The sequence below is a fragment of the Atheta coriaria genome, unplaced genomic scaffold, assembly GCF_025399875.1.
Source record: "Atheta coriaria isolate IRGN ID8LTWV9N9 unplaced genomic scaffold, Caltech_Dcor_3.1 hic_scaffold_8_pilon, whole genome shotgun sequence".
In the NCBI taxonomy this organism is placed as follows: Eukaryota; Metazoa; Arthropoda; class Insecta; order Coleoptera; family Staphylinidae; genus Dalotia; species Dalotia coriaria.
The window spans coordinates 3,040,287-3,057,901 of NW_027045450.1; the positions used below are offsets into that span (position 1 = coordinate 3,040,287).

The 17,615-nt window shown below is 45.1% G+C and overlaps 1 protein-coding gene across 6 annotated transcripts in view; it reads left to right on the forward strand.

Annotated features, from left to right (window-relative positions):
* Positions 1-7,746: 7,746 nt before the first annotated feature.
* The window catches only part of FoxP (forkhead box P), a 42,647-nt gene continuing 32,778 nt past the window's right edge, over positions 7,747-17,615 (forward strand). For all 6 annotated transcript variants that reach the window (XR_010549448.1, XM_065309275.1, XM_065309271.1 and 3 more), the window contains exon 1: positions 7,747-7,950. Coding sequence is in view for 5 of the 6 variants with exons in the window: in XM_065309275.1 (XP_065165347.1) it covers positions 7,921-7,950 (30 nt within the window). In the remaining variant the exon portion in view is untranslated. The remainder of the gene's footprint in view (positions 7,951-17,615) is intronic.

Consider the following 17,615-nt stretch of genomic DNA (forward strand, 5'->3'; position numbering starts at 1 on the left):
TTGCGAGAGAGCATTGGGTCTATAATTCATCAGGAATCGGAAATCCGCAAGCTTATATAGGTATATCTGTTGGGCAGAACTGTGTTTTCAATTTGGCGAGAGCAAACGGAAAACCTTTCACACCCTCGAATAAATTAAATATTCGAATACAAAACTAAAGTGGCTGGCGTGCAGGGCGCGATATTATTTTTACCCTTTGGTGCGAGGAATGCTAAATCAACCACCTCGCACACTCAGCCCTCTGGAGTGGTCTTCATTCCAGCGAAGGGAAAAGAATGTTAAGAGTAGCAGCTTTAAATTTCTGCGTTCGAGTGTTGGCTGCTGCTGCTTTTTTTTTCAAAACTGGCTCAGGTTATGGGGGTGGATTTGAAAGGAAGCAACGTATCGTAAATGTGTAACTGTCACTAGTGTCAGAAACACAGAATATTTTACATTGAAATAATTTTATCTCGCAAGATGTGCGCGCACGGCGATTATCGTCGGATCCGATCGTATTACTCATCTAAGGGTGGCGCGCATTTAAATGAAAGCCGGACTGACCCCTTCCGGTCAGCGTGCGAGTGAGTTAAATGGATGGAAAACGAGCGGAAAACCGTCGGAACAAATTGGAACAAAACGTGAGGCGCGAGGTAAGGAATTGCTGGCGATTAATTTTCGAAAATTAATTTCCTTCGAATGCATATGCACACATGGTGCGTACGGACAATATTCACGGTCAATGAAACCCCAGCAGGCGTAGTAAGCAAGAAAATACCCTTATAATTTTTCTTGGTCGCCGCCGGGCCGTGAAATGAATTGTTTTGATGTATTCGGCAGCTTATTGTGTCGCTTTAACGGAGCATCATTTGCATTTTGTCATTCGCGCTTCGCTGCTGATTTATCGTTTGATTGCGGCGCGACTGGAGGAGCGGCGGTGGCGGCGGCGTTGGAGCCGAACGCCATCGGTGGTTTTCCTTCACTCTTTCTTTCTACTTCTGCTCGCGTGTATCGGCTTATTTTGCGCGTGGAGGAAATTTTAAAGCTGTCGGAAAATACAATTTGTTGGATGAATGCGTCGCGCCTTTCAGCTTAATGATTATGATTATAATCGGCCCCGCTTTTATGTTCGTACAGATATAGCAGTCAGCTTACTATATTTGACTAAGACAGGACGGCATGTGTGCGTTCAGTCACAGTCACAGCAGCCGCCGCCGCTGCCGCCGCCAATTCTATTAGCTGGATTATCGCGACGTCGAGTTTCGGGAGTTTTGCGCGGCGCTAACCAAAGTCTGGAGGGTCGAGTGGGCGCATTTGTATTCTGGCTGCTTGCCATACCTCTTCCTCGAGCACCTTTTCGCGGCCCGTAATAAATTTGCAATAATCTGCATCGTATCACGGCGGAGTGAATGCGAATTTCGCCAAAATTAAAAATTCTTTCTTCTTTTGAATTGACTGTGTTGCAAACGCAAGTATTTCGCACCTGCACACCCCATACGTATCGATAGATGAAGCCAATAGCGCCTGGGGAATCGCAATCACATCTCCTTCACGGGGCGCAGCGTAATCGCCTCGTTCTTTGCACCCTCCGTTTTTACACACTCGCAAGTCAAGTGCGCAATGATCACCGCACACGAAATAAGCCACAATTCAAAAATAAAAATCCTAATAAGTAATATTAACATTTTCGCAAATGAATCAAAACTACGACCACCTTATTCCACTTTAATGAGTTTAATGTCATTATTCTTACTTTACGTGCGCATCGATGTGGAAGCGAATGCCGGCAGACGGCGGGATAAAGCAGGAGACTGAAGGGAGGTTGCTCCTACCGCGAAATAAAGAAGCAGAGAGCGTTTAAGCAAAGAGAAGAAAGCGGCTATTGTTTCCCGCTAAACGTGCGATTCCTGATTGAACGCGAGCTGATAAACTGCCTGCGCTTGGATCCCACCCTCGGCTCGAACTGTCGATATCCGGCAGGCACCTCCTTGGGTTTTATTTAAATGCGGGCCTTAACGACGAGACACCTATCAGTACAGTTAGCGCGCGGCTTCGTTTATGCGTCGCCTCTTCGCTTTTGTTTTATTTGCCCCGAGTACAATTTATCCACGCAGCCGCCAGCGCACTGGATTACGTAATCCGCAATCGCGCGAGTTGAATCTCGTGGGGTATTAAGGCTCTTGGCTCTTTTATTTTACTTTATTTCGAATCACAATTCGAAGCACTTCGATGTGCCTCCTGCCACGTGCTGTGTGTCTTTTTTCCACCCTCTGGCGCAGCGATAACATACGGCCATCATAAGGTTTATGTTGGCGATTTGTTGCGGACACAAAAAAGAGAATAGATACGGTGTGGTCAAGATGGATGCGTGAAGATTCCGCATGTGTCTGTTTCATTACGTCCAGTCGATGTATTCGCATTATCGCTGGTTCTGCTGAATAAGCAGTAAATATATGCTACAAGAAAATGAAAATATTGCACTTGCAATATGGAAAAATATGAAATCTTGGTGTTTGGTTGAGTTTGTGAGGAGATAACATGCCAAAGCGTGGTCGTGTAATCGAAGGCTATTGATGGCTATTGATTGCGGTCGGAAGGGCAGACACAACCACCGCTGCCGGCACCACCGGCTTGTTTACAGCTCGAGGCCGAGGGGCGATCCTCGGAGCTTATCAAAAAGTCTCCGCACCGCGTGCTGACGTCTGCACAGCATGCCATCGCCATCTACACCCACGCCGTACGATAGGTATACTAATTTTATTGCCGACGAAAAGGCGACGCGCATTAACAGACCCTCTTGCGGTCTTTAAGCGCCGCTTTTTCCGGCGGAGGGATTTTTTGTTTTCTTCCTCCGGCCTGCTGCCTGGCGGGTGATTCATTTGCGTTTAATGGGTTTATGTTTAGCACTTTTCTTCTGATTTACCATGTTCCGCAGCATCGAGAGGGGATAGTGAATTTTAAACACCATCATATTTTATTTACGCCCGCAAGACTTTTGTGTTATAATTATGTTGTGCCGCAATCTTGATTTGAGGGGAGCGGCAATCCTTTGCCTGCTGAAGCGCACCGTCTGAAAAAGGTAGACTCTTCTTGTCGCTTTTGTGTTACTCTAATTGTAATTGTTGTTGGGGCGATACGGTGCGCGACGCGCTAAATGAATTATCCTCGAGATGCTAAATAAGAGAATAACTGATGAGGTTGACGGCGGCGGCGGCGGCAATATCGCGACGCGCGTAACTCGTACCTGTGCTCATAAGTAACCGACTGAAGTAGCTACGAATTCCGACTCAAGGGGAATAACATGCGGCCGATTCGAGTAATAAATATTTGACGCAAGGGTAAGACACCCCAATTAAGGACATATAGTTATCTTCGTTTTAATGCCTTCCCATCTTGGTGTAATGGTATAATCGGCAAGCAAAACCGGATTAATATATGTTACACGCATTTATTTTCGCCTCTGAAAGAATCCACTGGCACATGGCTATAAACGTTTTGCATGTGCACGTGACACGAATAAAATACAAAGGAGCTGCGGGGGTGTGCGCCGCGCTGTAAAGGTGATACACAAAAGGCTGCCAACAAATCTACAAACCAAAAGAGTCAAAAGGTCATAAAAGACTATACGCACTTTTATTTCTATTCGTTTGTGCAACAAAACACACACGCAAAGTGAAAAGTCGACAAAGTTTGTGTGCGCTCGAATCTGCGCACGAGTTTGCGAACGGTGCGAAATAAATTACACGGCGAGCACTCGCTGCGCGCAAAGTTTGATGATTTATGCCGATGCGATGTGAGCGCGCCGAGAATTTACACGAGTACACAACATTATGCATGCAACTTAACTTGATAGATGATGATGCAATGAGAGAGAATCTCGCGCTGTTAGCTCAAACATTCACACACGTTTGCAGTTTGCAACTTGGAGAGAAACTTACCGAATTGCCAATTTGACTTTAATTTGAATTCTGTCTTGCACTAATATCCACCGAATGAAGAATGTTGGTGGTTAGTGTGCTTGTTTTTGCTACACACAGCCGTCAAATCCCAAGGTACACTTTTACGCTTCTCGCCCACTCAGCAAAACACGATTATTGCCGCACCGCCACCGAAGCACGGAGGGTGCGGACGCGCGGCGATCGTTAACTTGTGCATTCGACCACGTTCCGAAAAACATCTCGAATGTCCTGTTCAATTGACCATTTCTTTATCGCCGAGTATAATTAAATTGACGACGTCGCCGACATTAATTGGGGCGCACATTCATTTGTTGTGATTTGTGTTTATGGCTCGTAAAGCGTTGACATTATTTATTCATAATTAAGCGTGCAAATCCAAACGCAATATATTAATGTATTAATAGCTGTTTGTTCGCGCGAGCGAGGCGCGCACTATTTGTTGGCGCAGTGTTTACACGATACAAAACGAAAAAATGCGTCGACGACCTTCGTCGAGCACTTGAATGTGCTATTTGTTTAAACATATTTACGAAATGCAAACAAACAACAACACTCGCACTCACGACAACTATTATGGCGACAATAAAACGCGCGCGCTGCGGGATTTCGAGGACGCGAAATTATTTCATGCGGCGCGGCTAAATTTAAATCACACGTGCGCGCGTAATGTTTTATTTTTATTTCGCTATTAAACGCTATATAAAATACTAATAGGACAAGCAACGGGTGAAGAAGGTAACTTCCGGCAACGTGCAGCATTTTTTCTTCCTCTTCATTTTCATATCAGCGCATTATCTCAGCCGAGGGTGAGCAAACGGAAAGCGTATAATAAGGTTTTTCGAGCGGGCCGTGCACCCGCCGCCGCTAAAAGGGTTCATCAAGTGTCATTCCGTGTTAATGGTTCTTAAAATGGTTACTACCTTTTAATTTTATTAGACGCGCGCGTTCTTTTCTTTGCGACTTGGCGAATTTTTTTCTCACCCCTTCAATTCTTCAACTCGTCTGTCGCTTGTTAGTCGTCGATGGCCCTGCTTTATTATTTATGCCATTTGGGATTTATAAGAAACTTTTGGGGTGGCTGGCGGTTCTTTTATTTCGGTTTAATTGCGTTGTAGAACCGCGGCTGTTTAGATAAATAATGCGCGGTCGTTTCGTGTTAATTTGACGCCGGCGGTTGTTGTGCGCGGCGACTTTTCCGCCGGCGGTGCAAGTTAAGTAGGAAAAGTTTCTTAATCGCGACGTGCTCACGTCGCGCGTTTACGCAACGACACCCTCGTGTATAATCTCCGGCAATCATTCGGCATTTCGCCGAAGCGGAACTAATGTGCGGTGTGCGTTAATTTTTACGCAAACACGTAACTACGCCAATTGCAGCTTCAATATTTTTATAGACGAGAATACAGCTTGAGGTAAATACCGGAAACTCAATCTCTTAGCGTTGTCCAAACACACTTTACGTGCGTGTTTTGTGTGTAAGCGGCTCAACAAGCATCGTTTGTGTTTTCCTCCCTGCATTTTCCAAATGCAGCAATACATTTTTCCGGCACAAAGGTTTGTTTTTCTAGCGGCGCGCGCGCCTTTCTTGTGCGCTGTTATTGTTGGCTGCTTTCAATTCTGCTGCTGTTTGTTCTGCGAGGACACAAAAAGTGTCACTTTTGGCACAGCTGCATATTACACATTTCCGTCTTTGGTGTCGGACGTCAGCCGTAGCCGCCCGGAGGCCTGCGTATGCGGGCGGCTCAAAGGACCTCGTCGGTGATTACAATACGGAGTGGAAATTGCGATTTCAGATACCAAGAGGTTTCAATTACATTGCGGGCATTGTGCGCAAATTCAATTCATACAACTACTACAAACTTGCATAAATTCCAGCGCGCAAAATATTTAATTGATTACAATCGATTCTGCCAGCCTGCCCGACTGCTGCGTTGGCAATAAAAAACAATTATCCCAAGCGCTGGCATTAATTATGTACGGATTGATTGAGGCATTGTTTGCCCAGCGCCGGGAAACTCCTTTCTTTTCGTGTATACATTCGCCGATTGCATTTATCGATGCATTAAGAAATTTTAGCCCTCCCGGTTTTTGGGTAAACTGACTCCCCTGTAATGTTTCGCCCGCTTCCTGTTTAGCAAACATGGCAAACAAGGTCGCAATTCATAAGTAAGCCCCGGCATGCGGGCACGCAATTTCGATAGAAGAGGTCAGATTGTTAGTGTACCCGTGTATTATAAGCCCATACAACGTTGTCTCCTCAAGTTCAATTAACTCCTAAGTAGATTAACTTTACTTACGGTCATTGTGTGCGTATGTGAGTGGGGTGATACCCCCTTTGATTATGACATTCCCGAAACGTGGGTCTGGTGGTGGTGGTGTTTAATATTGCAATTTATTCCGGCGTCTGGAAACTTGTACTAACAAGACAAATAGCGATGACACTAAGGAGCGCGACTCAATAACGCCCTGATGACGACAATATGTCATCAATCCTTGCAGGGGTGTGAAGTGAGTTTCTCTTATTTTCGTTTCCGTTCCGCTGTCCTGGTCATAGACGAACTAGTCAACTTTCCCTCGTACGTGTCACCCATCCCGCAGCCCTTAACTGCTCACGAGAATGAGATTCGTTTCTTACCGAAGTTAATCGGAAGTCGTGCGTTCGCGGGCCACTCGTGCGAACCATCCTTAGCCACCTAACTAGTTTACTTTATTCGCGAGTCAAGTCTGTAATAAATGTTACTTTAAAGTTATTTCCACATTTGGGAGGTGTTAAAATAGGCTTGGGGGTTTGGGGTAGTATACATATTATAAGGTCCGGCCGTTTATCTTGGCGCCCTTCGCTTTTTCCGCTCTGGACATTGCATATCTCATATCTTCTCGATCCTTTCAACCCTTGGCGCATGAAAAAAACCGTCGCACGCACTTTGTTTTATATCTTTATACTTGCACCGGCGCGGTAATATATATTATATATAACTACCTTTAAATGCTGGCCATTTATTTCGAAAGTTTGGCAGCACAATGCGCGCAACCCTCCCTTGACATTAACTTTACTTTTTAAAAAGAAGGCCATACATATTGGACGCGCCAGGGGAAGTTTTTAGCTTAAATATTTACGATGGAATGTGTTTTAAGTTTAAAACAATTTTTTCGCGCACAATATTCTTATTCATTCATTCATTCATTATCCTGTCACGGCTGGGATTTTTGATATTTAATTACAATTAAAACTGTCGCGCCTTAAAATTCGCTTAGATTTTTATTAATTTTCCGAAACGAGCTTAATTGGACTTTAATAAGAGGCGCAAGTCAATCAAAATGCATTTCTAATATTCGTCCTTCGGATTATCCAAAGTCGGCGCCGAAGAAGAAGAAGAAAAAAGTATGCTACCTTTCGCCCCTTTTGCTCCTTGCGCCCTTCAGACGTCAGAGTGAAAATAATTAATTAAAGTTTGGCATTGTCGACAATCAGGGAATAATACCGTGTGACTGACAGCAACAGTTCTTTCCACTTATGTCCACGAGGCGAAATAATTTTAAAGTTTCAGCGCGATAAAAACAAACAGAAATGTGTGCTAGTGGCCGAATCGATAAGCCGATAGTGTAATACACGTGTGATATGTGCTCGGGCTGTTTTTGGGTCTGTGGGCGGCATGAATGTATCCCTTATTGTGCAATCCGGCGGTGATTGGCATGTGTTGTGTGTGCGGCACGCGGCCGTTAGTGTTGAGTGCGCCGCCGCCACCGCCTGCGCCACCCGCGTTGCCGCTGCCGCCGCCGCACGTCGACCCGTCCACCAGTCTAACATCAGCAACGGTATCGCCGTGTACTGTCCGTACCACAGTACGTAGCAGCACGCAACTCGCTGGCGTAGCGCATCGCGCGATACACCGACGCCAACCACCACCACCACCACCACTACGACCGCCGCCACCAGCAGCAGCAGGGTCACAGCAGCATCGCCAGCAGCAGCCACCTTCGTCTTGCAATGCTAGAGCCCCGCTGGAGGCCAGTGCAGGTAACACACGCGTGCGTGCCCCGCATTTTTTGTTTCACCCCCTCGCTTGCCGCCGGCGGCCCCCGAAGGTGGGGGCGGAGGCTGGCGAATGCGCGCCAAAAACGAAGAGGGGGTGCCCGACCTCTTCTTAGGAGGTTCGCGCGTCTTGGCGCTGCTCTCGCGGGCTCCTCCTACCGCCCCCCTGGAACTGGAATCGCACATCTCACTCTGGCGCACATTTGCATTTTTATCCGACTTGATTTTTTTCCATTGCAACCCACTTCAATCTAATTACAATATTATTAGACGTCGCCGTCGTCTGCTTCGTCTCCGCCGATGCAAAATAAAAACCGAGTTAGTGTTTGCTCAATACACCAATAACTTCGCCCTCCGGGGGGCCGCTGCGTTTTATTTTAATAATTAAAAATTCATTAATTTCGTTAATTAAAAATAAAACCTGCGCGCTGTTTGCGTGGCATTCAATTAATTTCGAATAAATATGTTGCATTTCAAGCAGCTGTAGTGCGGTGCTGTTGAGTTTTGTGAATGGGGCGGCAAGTGGCAGGGCATTCCACGTGGCGCGCGCCGCGTAGTATACACTCGTGTACAAGTAAACATGAATGAACGCAGTTTACGGCGGCCGTTTACGTGCGCCCGCCGCCGCACAAACACCAACAACACAACACGGCGCACGCGGCGGCGGCTGCGACGGCGGCACAACATCGTGCGCGCGCGATCCGCCGGCAAACGACCCGCTCACAACCGTATTTATCGCATTAACACTCGCCAGCTTCATTTCACGCGGAATTAATTTAACAATTAAACACAAATCAAGTTAAAATTTTTAAATTCTAATAAATCTCTCATCTCGCTTTGAAAATGACTAAAATTGCCATAAACGTGACACGCAGGTATTTCCTAATATATATTGTCGAAAGTTTAGCCGCCTCCTAATATGTTTCTCGAAGAATGAGCATCCTAAGACGTATTGAGCTGGGGACACACAACCAGCTAAAGAGACTAATACCAGCCTGACCAAAGTACATAAATAATCTGCGAAGGGCAATTAAGATAAGAACGTGTTTAATATTTCAATGTATGCGCAACCCCCGTGCGAGGCGGCTGGTATTGGCATCGCAGGAATTTCCGAACGTGTGCTGCGGCACCGATAGTGCGTGTTAGGTGTTAAGACTGTTCACAATCCCCTAAACTTTAATTAATTTTCAGCCGGCGTATGCACCACCGGCAGCAGCATACGAATCAATATTTATTTGTGTGTGGCTTGTTTTCGTGTTTGAATAAATTTCCTATTTAGAGTATTTGGCTAGTCGTCGCATGTTTTAATGGCGATTCCGCTGGTTTTCTTGGCCCCTATTCCGGCCGAAGCATAATTTGTTTGTTATTTATGCGCGACGGGAAATATGATGCGGAAATAATCTTTAAGAGACCACCCCTGCGCGATGGGGGCGAAAGTGTTTTTGACTTTTTACAAAAGGATGCTGCATTGTTGCGGGCCCGAAAGAAAAAAGCCCGCGTCCCCTCGGTGTTTTTGTCCGACGGCAGCAGCAGGAAACGAAATTATGCATACTTATACACTCGAAAATATCCGCGAAAATAAGGTAGATAGAGGTAATGCCATGTTTAACGCGTGTGGATTATTCAAATTATTAAATTATGTTATTTTCCCCGCGCGCAACTTGCGATATTTTTGCGTGCGCCAGCGATATTTCACCGGATAAACTGGATAAACTACCCTCGAGTAAGAAGAATCGCGAGCAGGCGCAAAAAAAAGTGGATATTGAGCCGAGTCGAGGTGTGTGTAAATAAGCGCGCACTGCGTGATGGACATGAAAAAAGAAAAGCACACGCGTAGACAGACAGACCAACCCCCCTTCCACCCTTCCATCATGACCAGGGGTGGATATAGTCTGTCTCGACTATATTTACTCGCCTAATCCGAGCGCGGAAAAAATCACGCGCGCCATTTTTCAAGATAAACACACATAACCAACTCCGATCTCTCCGAGGAGCTGGTATGCAACCAGATTTACACCGGATCATCGCGGAGAGCCTTCATTAGACGCGCACGGCATTTAATTTAATAGATTAATAGGCTCATGTTGTGTTGTCAACTTCATGCGAGGGAGTTGGTTAATCACACACGCACACACACCACCGCCCCCCAGGAGGAACGCGTTGACGGCTCTGTCGGCGGTGCTGATTTGCATGCGTTCTTGTTTGCTCTCGGCGTGTACTTGTTTCTTCCAAGGGCACGTAGAGTTAACGACCGCGTTAATTTCCAGTTACACGCTGCATGTTTATGCCGCCCCCGCGAGCGAGATTTGTTACTTTAATTTGTGCGCGCGGAAATAAACAATTTACAATTTGACAGTCTATCGAGGGTTAATCTCGCATCATTGGCATTTTTGGTATTTATTCACCCCTTGCCCGGCTAGAAAAGAAAAACGGCTGGGAAAAACATCCCCTCAGTTTGTTTTCGCCGCTGGTGTCTGTCGCGTTAAAAGTCGGCGGTGTTGGCGACTCAACATTCTTTAAATATTCGACATATTTTTAATATTGTAGCAGTGTGAACGTCGAACGCTTCGTGCTCGTTTTAAATTGATCACCCCCACACCTAGCCGACGTTTACATTCCCGATCACTGGAATGAACGATGCACAGTCATTCTCCTACAGTGGGTGGGAATTCGGGATTAGTCGTCCATGTATATGATCGAATTCTGCGCGTATTGATTGTCATCGACATATTTACATTCCACGGCGCGGCGCGGGCGTTTTGTTTCATTTTTTGAGTGTACGGGTAGTTTTTCTGAGAGGAAAAATTGTGCGCGCGTTAATTGAGTCTCGCAATTCAATTTTCTACAATTACAAATCATGAATACCAACAAAAAACACACACAATACGAGTGAAATCCCTATTTCGGAGTTGTTTTGATCTTCATTGGCAATATAAGTTGTAAAAGTTTTGTATTTCGCTTTCCGGTGTCCCTTCCTGCTGAGCGCGCACAACGGGGCTTTGGAAAGCGGTCTTTCCGCCACACTATTATTTCGTTTGTTTTGTTCCGCGTGGAGCCCACTGCCATTAGAGCTAACCCGCCGTTAAGACTTCGATTCGCCATCGGCGTGGATTAGTTATTTATTAGTCGCTGTTGTTTCCTTCCGCAGCCATAATAAAAACATAACGGTTATCATGCCTTCCGCATAACACTAGAATATCAATATGTAGATGCTAAGGAAAATAAAGATGCGGATGTCCTCGAACCCTCGTGGGCCGCATTGGCATACACCTCGGGGACCTATTAGTCGTGTGAGGCCGATTGCTTCGCGACGTGCTTTACACGTAAATCCGCGCAGCGATAGAAAAACACCCTTCCAATGGATGACCCGCATGTCAGGCAATCTGTATCTTCCGTACAAATGCGACAACATTATCGTCCAAGGTGGAGAAAACGGAAAAAACAGGAAATATGAGGTCGTTAGGCAGTTGAGATCCCCGCCATTCCGCCATCATGTGCGAAAAGTTGGTATAATATTAGTATAATAGTAACAATTGTCGTTTGGCCGGTCGGATGGCTCGGACATATGGCAAATAACCGTTTAAATTTTAATGAATTACTCTATTAGTCTACTTTCTAGTATTTCCGCAGCGGTTTGTTTGCTCGTTTTCGATATTTGATATTCAACGCCGGCTGGCCGGTTAGGATATTTTCATTTTAAATGTATTGTACTACAAATAATGCGCTTGCACAAACATTGCGAGCGCAAAAACGTTTTCTAGGTATGTAGTATGTGTGCGCCATCTGTTAAAAAAGTAAACAATGCCAAATGGCGCTTTGACCAACGCACTAATTGACAAATATCACTTGCACACTTTACATGTCATATTTTGAGCCACAAGAAAAAATTGCCAAGACTGAGTATTCAGTATTCTAATAACACGACGCCTGGCGGTGCTGTGCAAATAGCGAATTTGTCTCCCGACGTGCAGAGTGGTTGGGGGGTTGGTGCCATTTGGAATACCTACGCCGACATCGTTTAGAGCCGACGTGCGTCGCCATAACTTCTGTCGAAGTATACAGACACACAGGTGAAGCAAGTCGTGATGAACTGCGCGGCGTAATGAGACGCGGAAATGCATTGCAAGACGAGGCAACTCGCCGACGCCGAGGGAGCGTAACGAAATTATAATCCGCGGAGTCTCATTCTTACTCGAATGTCGCGCTCGTAAAATTTCCTTTATTTCATTTACCTACCTCGGCGTCTACCTTAAATTTACATTTCCGTTGCAACTGCAAACACGTGACACTATGCCTGGTTATATCTTGGGGGTGTAGAGAGTAGGGGATGATATAAAAATGGTTAGAATACTTTGTAGGCTCGGTCTGTTGGAGCCGGTTGCTAATTAATCAGGATGGACAATACTTGGCGTGTTATTATCTTAGCTCGTGGTCCAGTTGCTTCGCATTGTTTGTTTGTCGAAGCCGGCGCGGAGGGTGGAGACGTAACGAAAGATAAGTCGGTGGTCAGTTGCGTGATTCTGATGCTGGTCACTGGCGGTCGGCTATCGCTTCACACTCCATTTGCTCGGCGACAATGATGCGGCGAACAATACAAATGCGATGCATCGACTCTACCCTGGTCAGCTTATCGTCCAAGGAGTCATTATGCGGATGACAAAGGCCGGTCGGTGCCATTTCTCACCGCGCAATTGACAACCCACATCTTCATTGCAGCAATACTTTTTTTTGTAAAATGTTAAAAATGCGATTCAATTAACAGAAACCAGGCGAAATTGAAATTAATCCGTAGTCGGTGTAAATCTGTTTGCGCTCTGTTCGCATTAATGCAAATTTAGGTGGGACGGTGTAGCAGAGGGCGTTTAACCCCGTAAAGTCCATAAAGTATCAACCCGAGACACATATCGTCGCCGCCCGCCTACGATTCTATTAGATTGGCTACGTACCCGGGGATAACGGATGAAGGATGAAGGATGAAGAAAGGAGACATCCAGGTCTATCTTAATATCCGAAGACGACCCGGAGACCGGCGACCGGCAATGCATAGAAATTAGTACAAGGTGCTACCAGCAGGCAACCCTTTCGCATAGGCGGGCGGCTATCTTTCGAAATTCGGCCGCGGGCGCGAATTTAATGTATATAAATTTTGCTTGTGATAACAACGCCGGCAGAGACGCGAGGCGAGGCGGAAAGAACAACCAAGTCGAAAATACACACCCCGGGTGGAAAGTTGGAAGGCGTCGGAGCGCGTTTCCTGCGCCCCGAAGTGTGTTTGGAAATTATTTTGATTTGTTTTAGTTTTATCGGTGCTTGCTTACTCGTCTTGAATTTTTATGCCGAATTTATTTACATTCGGGCAATATTTCAAAATCTATCGCCGACGGCCGGGCCGGTTATGAATTTCAATAAATTGGCGACGCGCCCCGGCAATAATTAAAAAGCGTCAGCGGCACCACAGCCGAAAGAATTCGCCGAAGAATATTTCTGGCGCTCATAATTCATGCGCTTTTTATCTTCGTCATAAATAAACGACCCTAATAATTAAAAGTTTTTCGCGCGGCGCGGCGTCGCGCCAAGGCGGTCGCGAAAAAAGATGGGACATTGTCCTCGCACCCCATGCGCCCGGCTCACGTTTAATACCTATTAGGTGCCAGCCAGGGGGATGAGGTACACGCTCGACTTGCCACGCGCATCCAGATTATCCTGATGAGAAATCTATTTTGGTAAATTCAATGCTTTTTTATATGCAACTCCGATCGATCGATAGTCTAGAGTCGGTATAACCTACTAGCAACCCTTCGTGTAAATACTCATCGAAACTTTTACGGTCCGAGGTGTTTGTCTTACATCCACTTTGCACTTAAAACTAGCACTGGAGTTTGGTTTAGTTGTTTTTAATTTCATCCCCTGGCTGCCGGAAAGTATGAAAAGTCACTTAATTCGGGTTGCGGGTTGAGCGAATCGTTTTCGTAAACTGCAACTATAAATTTCACTCGGAAAGCTCTCGCGCTTGGTACTTAACGTAATAGATGTGCACGCGCTGCGTATTGAATGCGCTATAATATAAAAGTGTTTAAAACTTTCAGCCCCACAGCGTTCGCGAAACATTTTCCATTGAAGACGAAAAAAAGCATACACGTAGGAAAGCGTTTAGTAAAGTTTGTGCGCCCATAAAGCGTCATCATATTTACTACTGTATCCCGAGTATCCCGACCCTCCATTAATTCTCCACACGCACGTAGACACTCGACGTTCGCGTCCTTAATCTTAGTAAATGTTTTCTAAATGCGCGTGTATACAGAGCGTCACGTAGCAGATTATCGCCGGCTGATGCTAACAATATAAAATATAATAAACGTTGCAACTTCAACTTGGCATGTCGATGGTAAAAGACAGAGAGGAAGAGGAAAGCAGTTCGAAAAGGGTTTTCGTGTTGCGATCATTTTGGGGGAAGGTAAACGAATAAACCGGCGTGCTTATTATCTGCCGGGTGGCAATTACGCTCACCTACAATTAGAAGCAAATTAGAAGGTAGTGCAATCGCTGCGGCTTTTATTTTCTTCTTAATCCCCCCGAAAATAAGCAAAAAGCAATAACATTAATTTATTTATATTACAAGACTGCGTAATTGTGCAAAATATCGAATATTGTGTTTCTTTTCTTTTCGTCTAGGGCGGTTTATTGACGCGCCGGCAAAAAGTTAGGGATATTGCGATATATTGCAGGATGTGTAACATCATCCCCAACGCGCGAGATGCAAATACCCGAAACAAGGCATGCCAAGCCATGCGTATGTCGTGTGGGAACGCAAAGTCGGCACCATCGGCCGCCCGGCTTCATTTTAATAATTGGAAACGAAAACAAACGTTTGTTTTTCTTTTCCCGGTCGGCTCGGCGGCGCGGTGGCGATATTTGTTTTACTGTCGTCGTTCGCCGCGCGCCCGGAGTCTAATGTACAATGCGAAGAAATATAAACACAAACAAAGATGCGAGTTGCGCGCGTATGTACAGTGTGAGTCATGAAGGGGACGAGATTATCTAAAAAAGGGTTGATTTCGACGCGCGTCGCTCACAACACAAGCGCGTCCCAAAAAACAAAAGCTAATGCAAACAGCATGGAGGAGAATACAACAACAAATAGAAAATGCTCGAATTTATTCCTCTGACATTGTTTTCGCATGATGATGATTTTTTTCATCAAGCACATTACGCTGTTGTTTTGAGCTCCGGGCGGGGGCGGGTGCTGGTGTTGGTTTCGATACTTTGGCGGAAGAATTCCCGTCGGACGCGCGGTGAGTGTTTACAAACGCGTTGCTAAATATACGCGATTGTTTATATATTGTCGTCGCGCGGGTAAACAAAACGGGCAGCCGGCAAACGATTGAACACATCCCATGCGTGCCGCCATTAATATTACTCAAAATTGACGCGCAAATTAATCGGGCCAACGATGAATCGAAAAAATCAATTTCTTCTCCTCTCCGCGATAAATCTATATATATAAACATGAATTTCTGTTTGTTAGTCTCGCTAAAACTCGAGAACGGCTGAACGGATTTATCTTATCTTGGTCTTGAATTATTCGTGGAGGTCTAGGGAAGGTTTAAAAGGTGAGAAAAATTCAAATAATTGCCGGGAAAATCCCCAAAACAGCTCTTTTCTATAGAATAAAATTTGACTTTGAGATTCAATCATAGTTATAGTTAAATAGTTGAATTCGAGATGGCGCGCTGAAGTGCATTATTGACAAAACTTTATATGCATAATTTCTTTAAATTAAAATTGCTAATCTTATTGATAGAATTGACTCTTACTACGAGTATGTCTAGAATAAGAGAGTAAAAACGAATGACATTTTTATTAAACACTGCCGGTTACGAATATAGATACGAATAAATAAAAATAAATCGCTTTTGCGGCGAAGAAAACACATAAATACGCAAATATTTCTTCCTAAACGCGCAGAAAAAGAAAAACTAAACGGTAATAATCGTTCCCCATTCCTTTGAAAAAGATTTACAATACATAATAAGCGGTGATAAAATAAACGATATAAATGTTAAAATTCCAAGAATGGAAGACGAATACGAAGGACAAGGGACAGCGCAAGATAGGAAATTAGGAAGCGACGAGGAATGTCGGGAGCGTTTATCATTTTGTGATGCGGCGCGTCCCGGGATTTCACCCTGTTTGTGTGTTGTGTATCGGCGGCGGCGGCGGCTCGACGGTGGCGGGCGCCCTCGGCATGCTATATATGTTGTGTATACGGGTATACAACACCCTTGTATATCCATTCCACAGGTGGTTTGTTGTGTGTTGTGGGCCTGCACAAATCGCTTAAATATCGAAACATTTGTTTGCATTGAATGTCAATGACCTGATTCCGATTATCTCCAATCAATGCGACTTCTGAATAAGTTGCGCTGCACTCACGCCATGTTTTGTTTAGTATATTGCATTTGTTTTGCATTTGTCGTTTGTTTTTAATTACGGGCACGTATAAAATCCATCTGGGCATGAAACAAAGCAATTTTTTCCTCGTGACTTGTACGCGCTACTTTTTTTTCTCTCGTTCGCAGTATTAAGGTCGATAACGGCGTAACGCGATATATAATAGCCATAAGCCATAATTGAATAAGAGCTGTGTTCGGAAAGATGCAAAAAACAACGAGAGAAAAAAGCGTAAATCAGAAAATATCGCATTTCGTTTTCAACTGTAACAAATTTTTTGTTATGTTCACACAATGCGTTGGTGGACGTATTAGATTTTTTGCTTAGATTAGCCGTTGTCATGTACGAGGATTTTCAATGGCTTTCAAAAGCGCAAAAAACGACGTTTTTGACATCCCGATAGCGCATTACGCCCACACACATGAAAAAATTCGTTTTCTCATCAAAACTTTTTGTTTTTCGTCTGTATTTTTCAACCTTTATTATAATCAAGCAACGAGAGCGTAAATAAGCGCGTTTTCGGTGTGCTCATCATCAGATAATCACTTACTACTGCCGGGGAAAGCGCTGGGGTGTGCCTGCACCCCCTCGCAGACGCGGAATGTTGAGCGCGGCAACATTTTTGTTTGTTTTCCTTCGCCTCCACACCCTCCCCCCGGTAAACAACATGCATGCGAACCCCTTCCGCCGCGGCCAGCCAAGGAACGGGCACTGGCACACGTATTGATTTATCTACCCCATCCCCCGGTCGGCGGCGGGGTCGCATCGATAGCGAGCACCAACGCAACATGCAACACATGTGATAGAAACGCGCGGGGTGTCTAAGGAAACAGACGCGTTGCCGCTAACCAAAAACAAAACTAGATAGTGACACACGTGAGACAGGCAGGAAATCAAAAAGTGTGCAAAATGAATACAAACGCAAGTGAATAGTGGATACGGTGCGCTGTCAGATGTTATCCGGCATCCATCATGTTTGCAAGCACTGCGCGTGTGCAGTAGCGCAAACTATTTCAAGGTTATATCTGTGCAGTCCTGCGCTGCGCAACAATGCCTGTTTATAATGTAAGTTGTGTGGCTTGTGTGTTTTTAATCTTTTGCAATTTGCTCCCTTGGTGGTTATCATAATAAAAAAACAGGCAAGAAACATTAAAAGTTCTAGGCCGTTTTTCGCTTAGTTCATTACTCCAGGGGTTGTG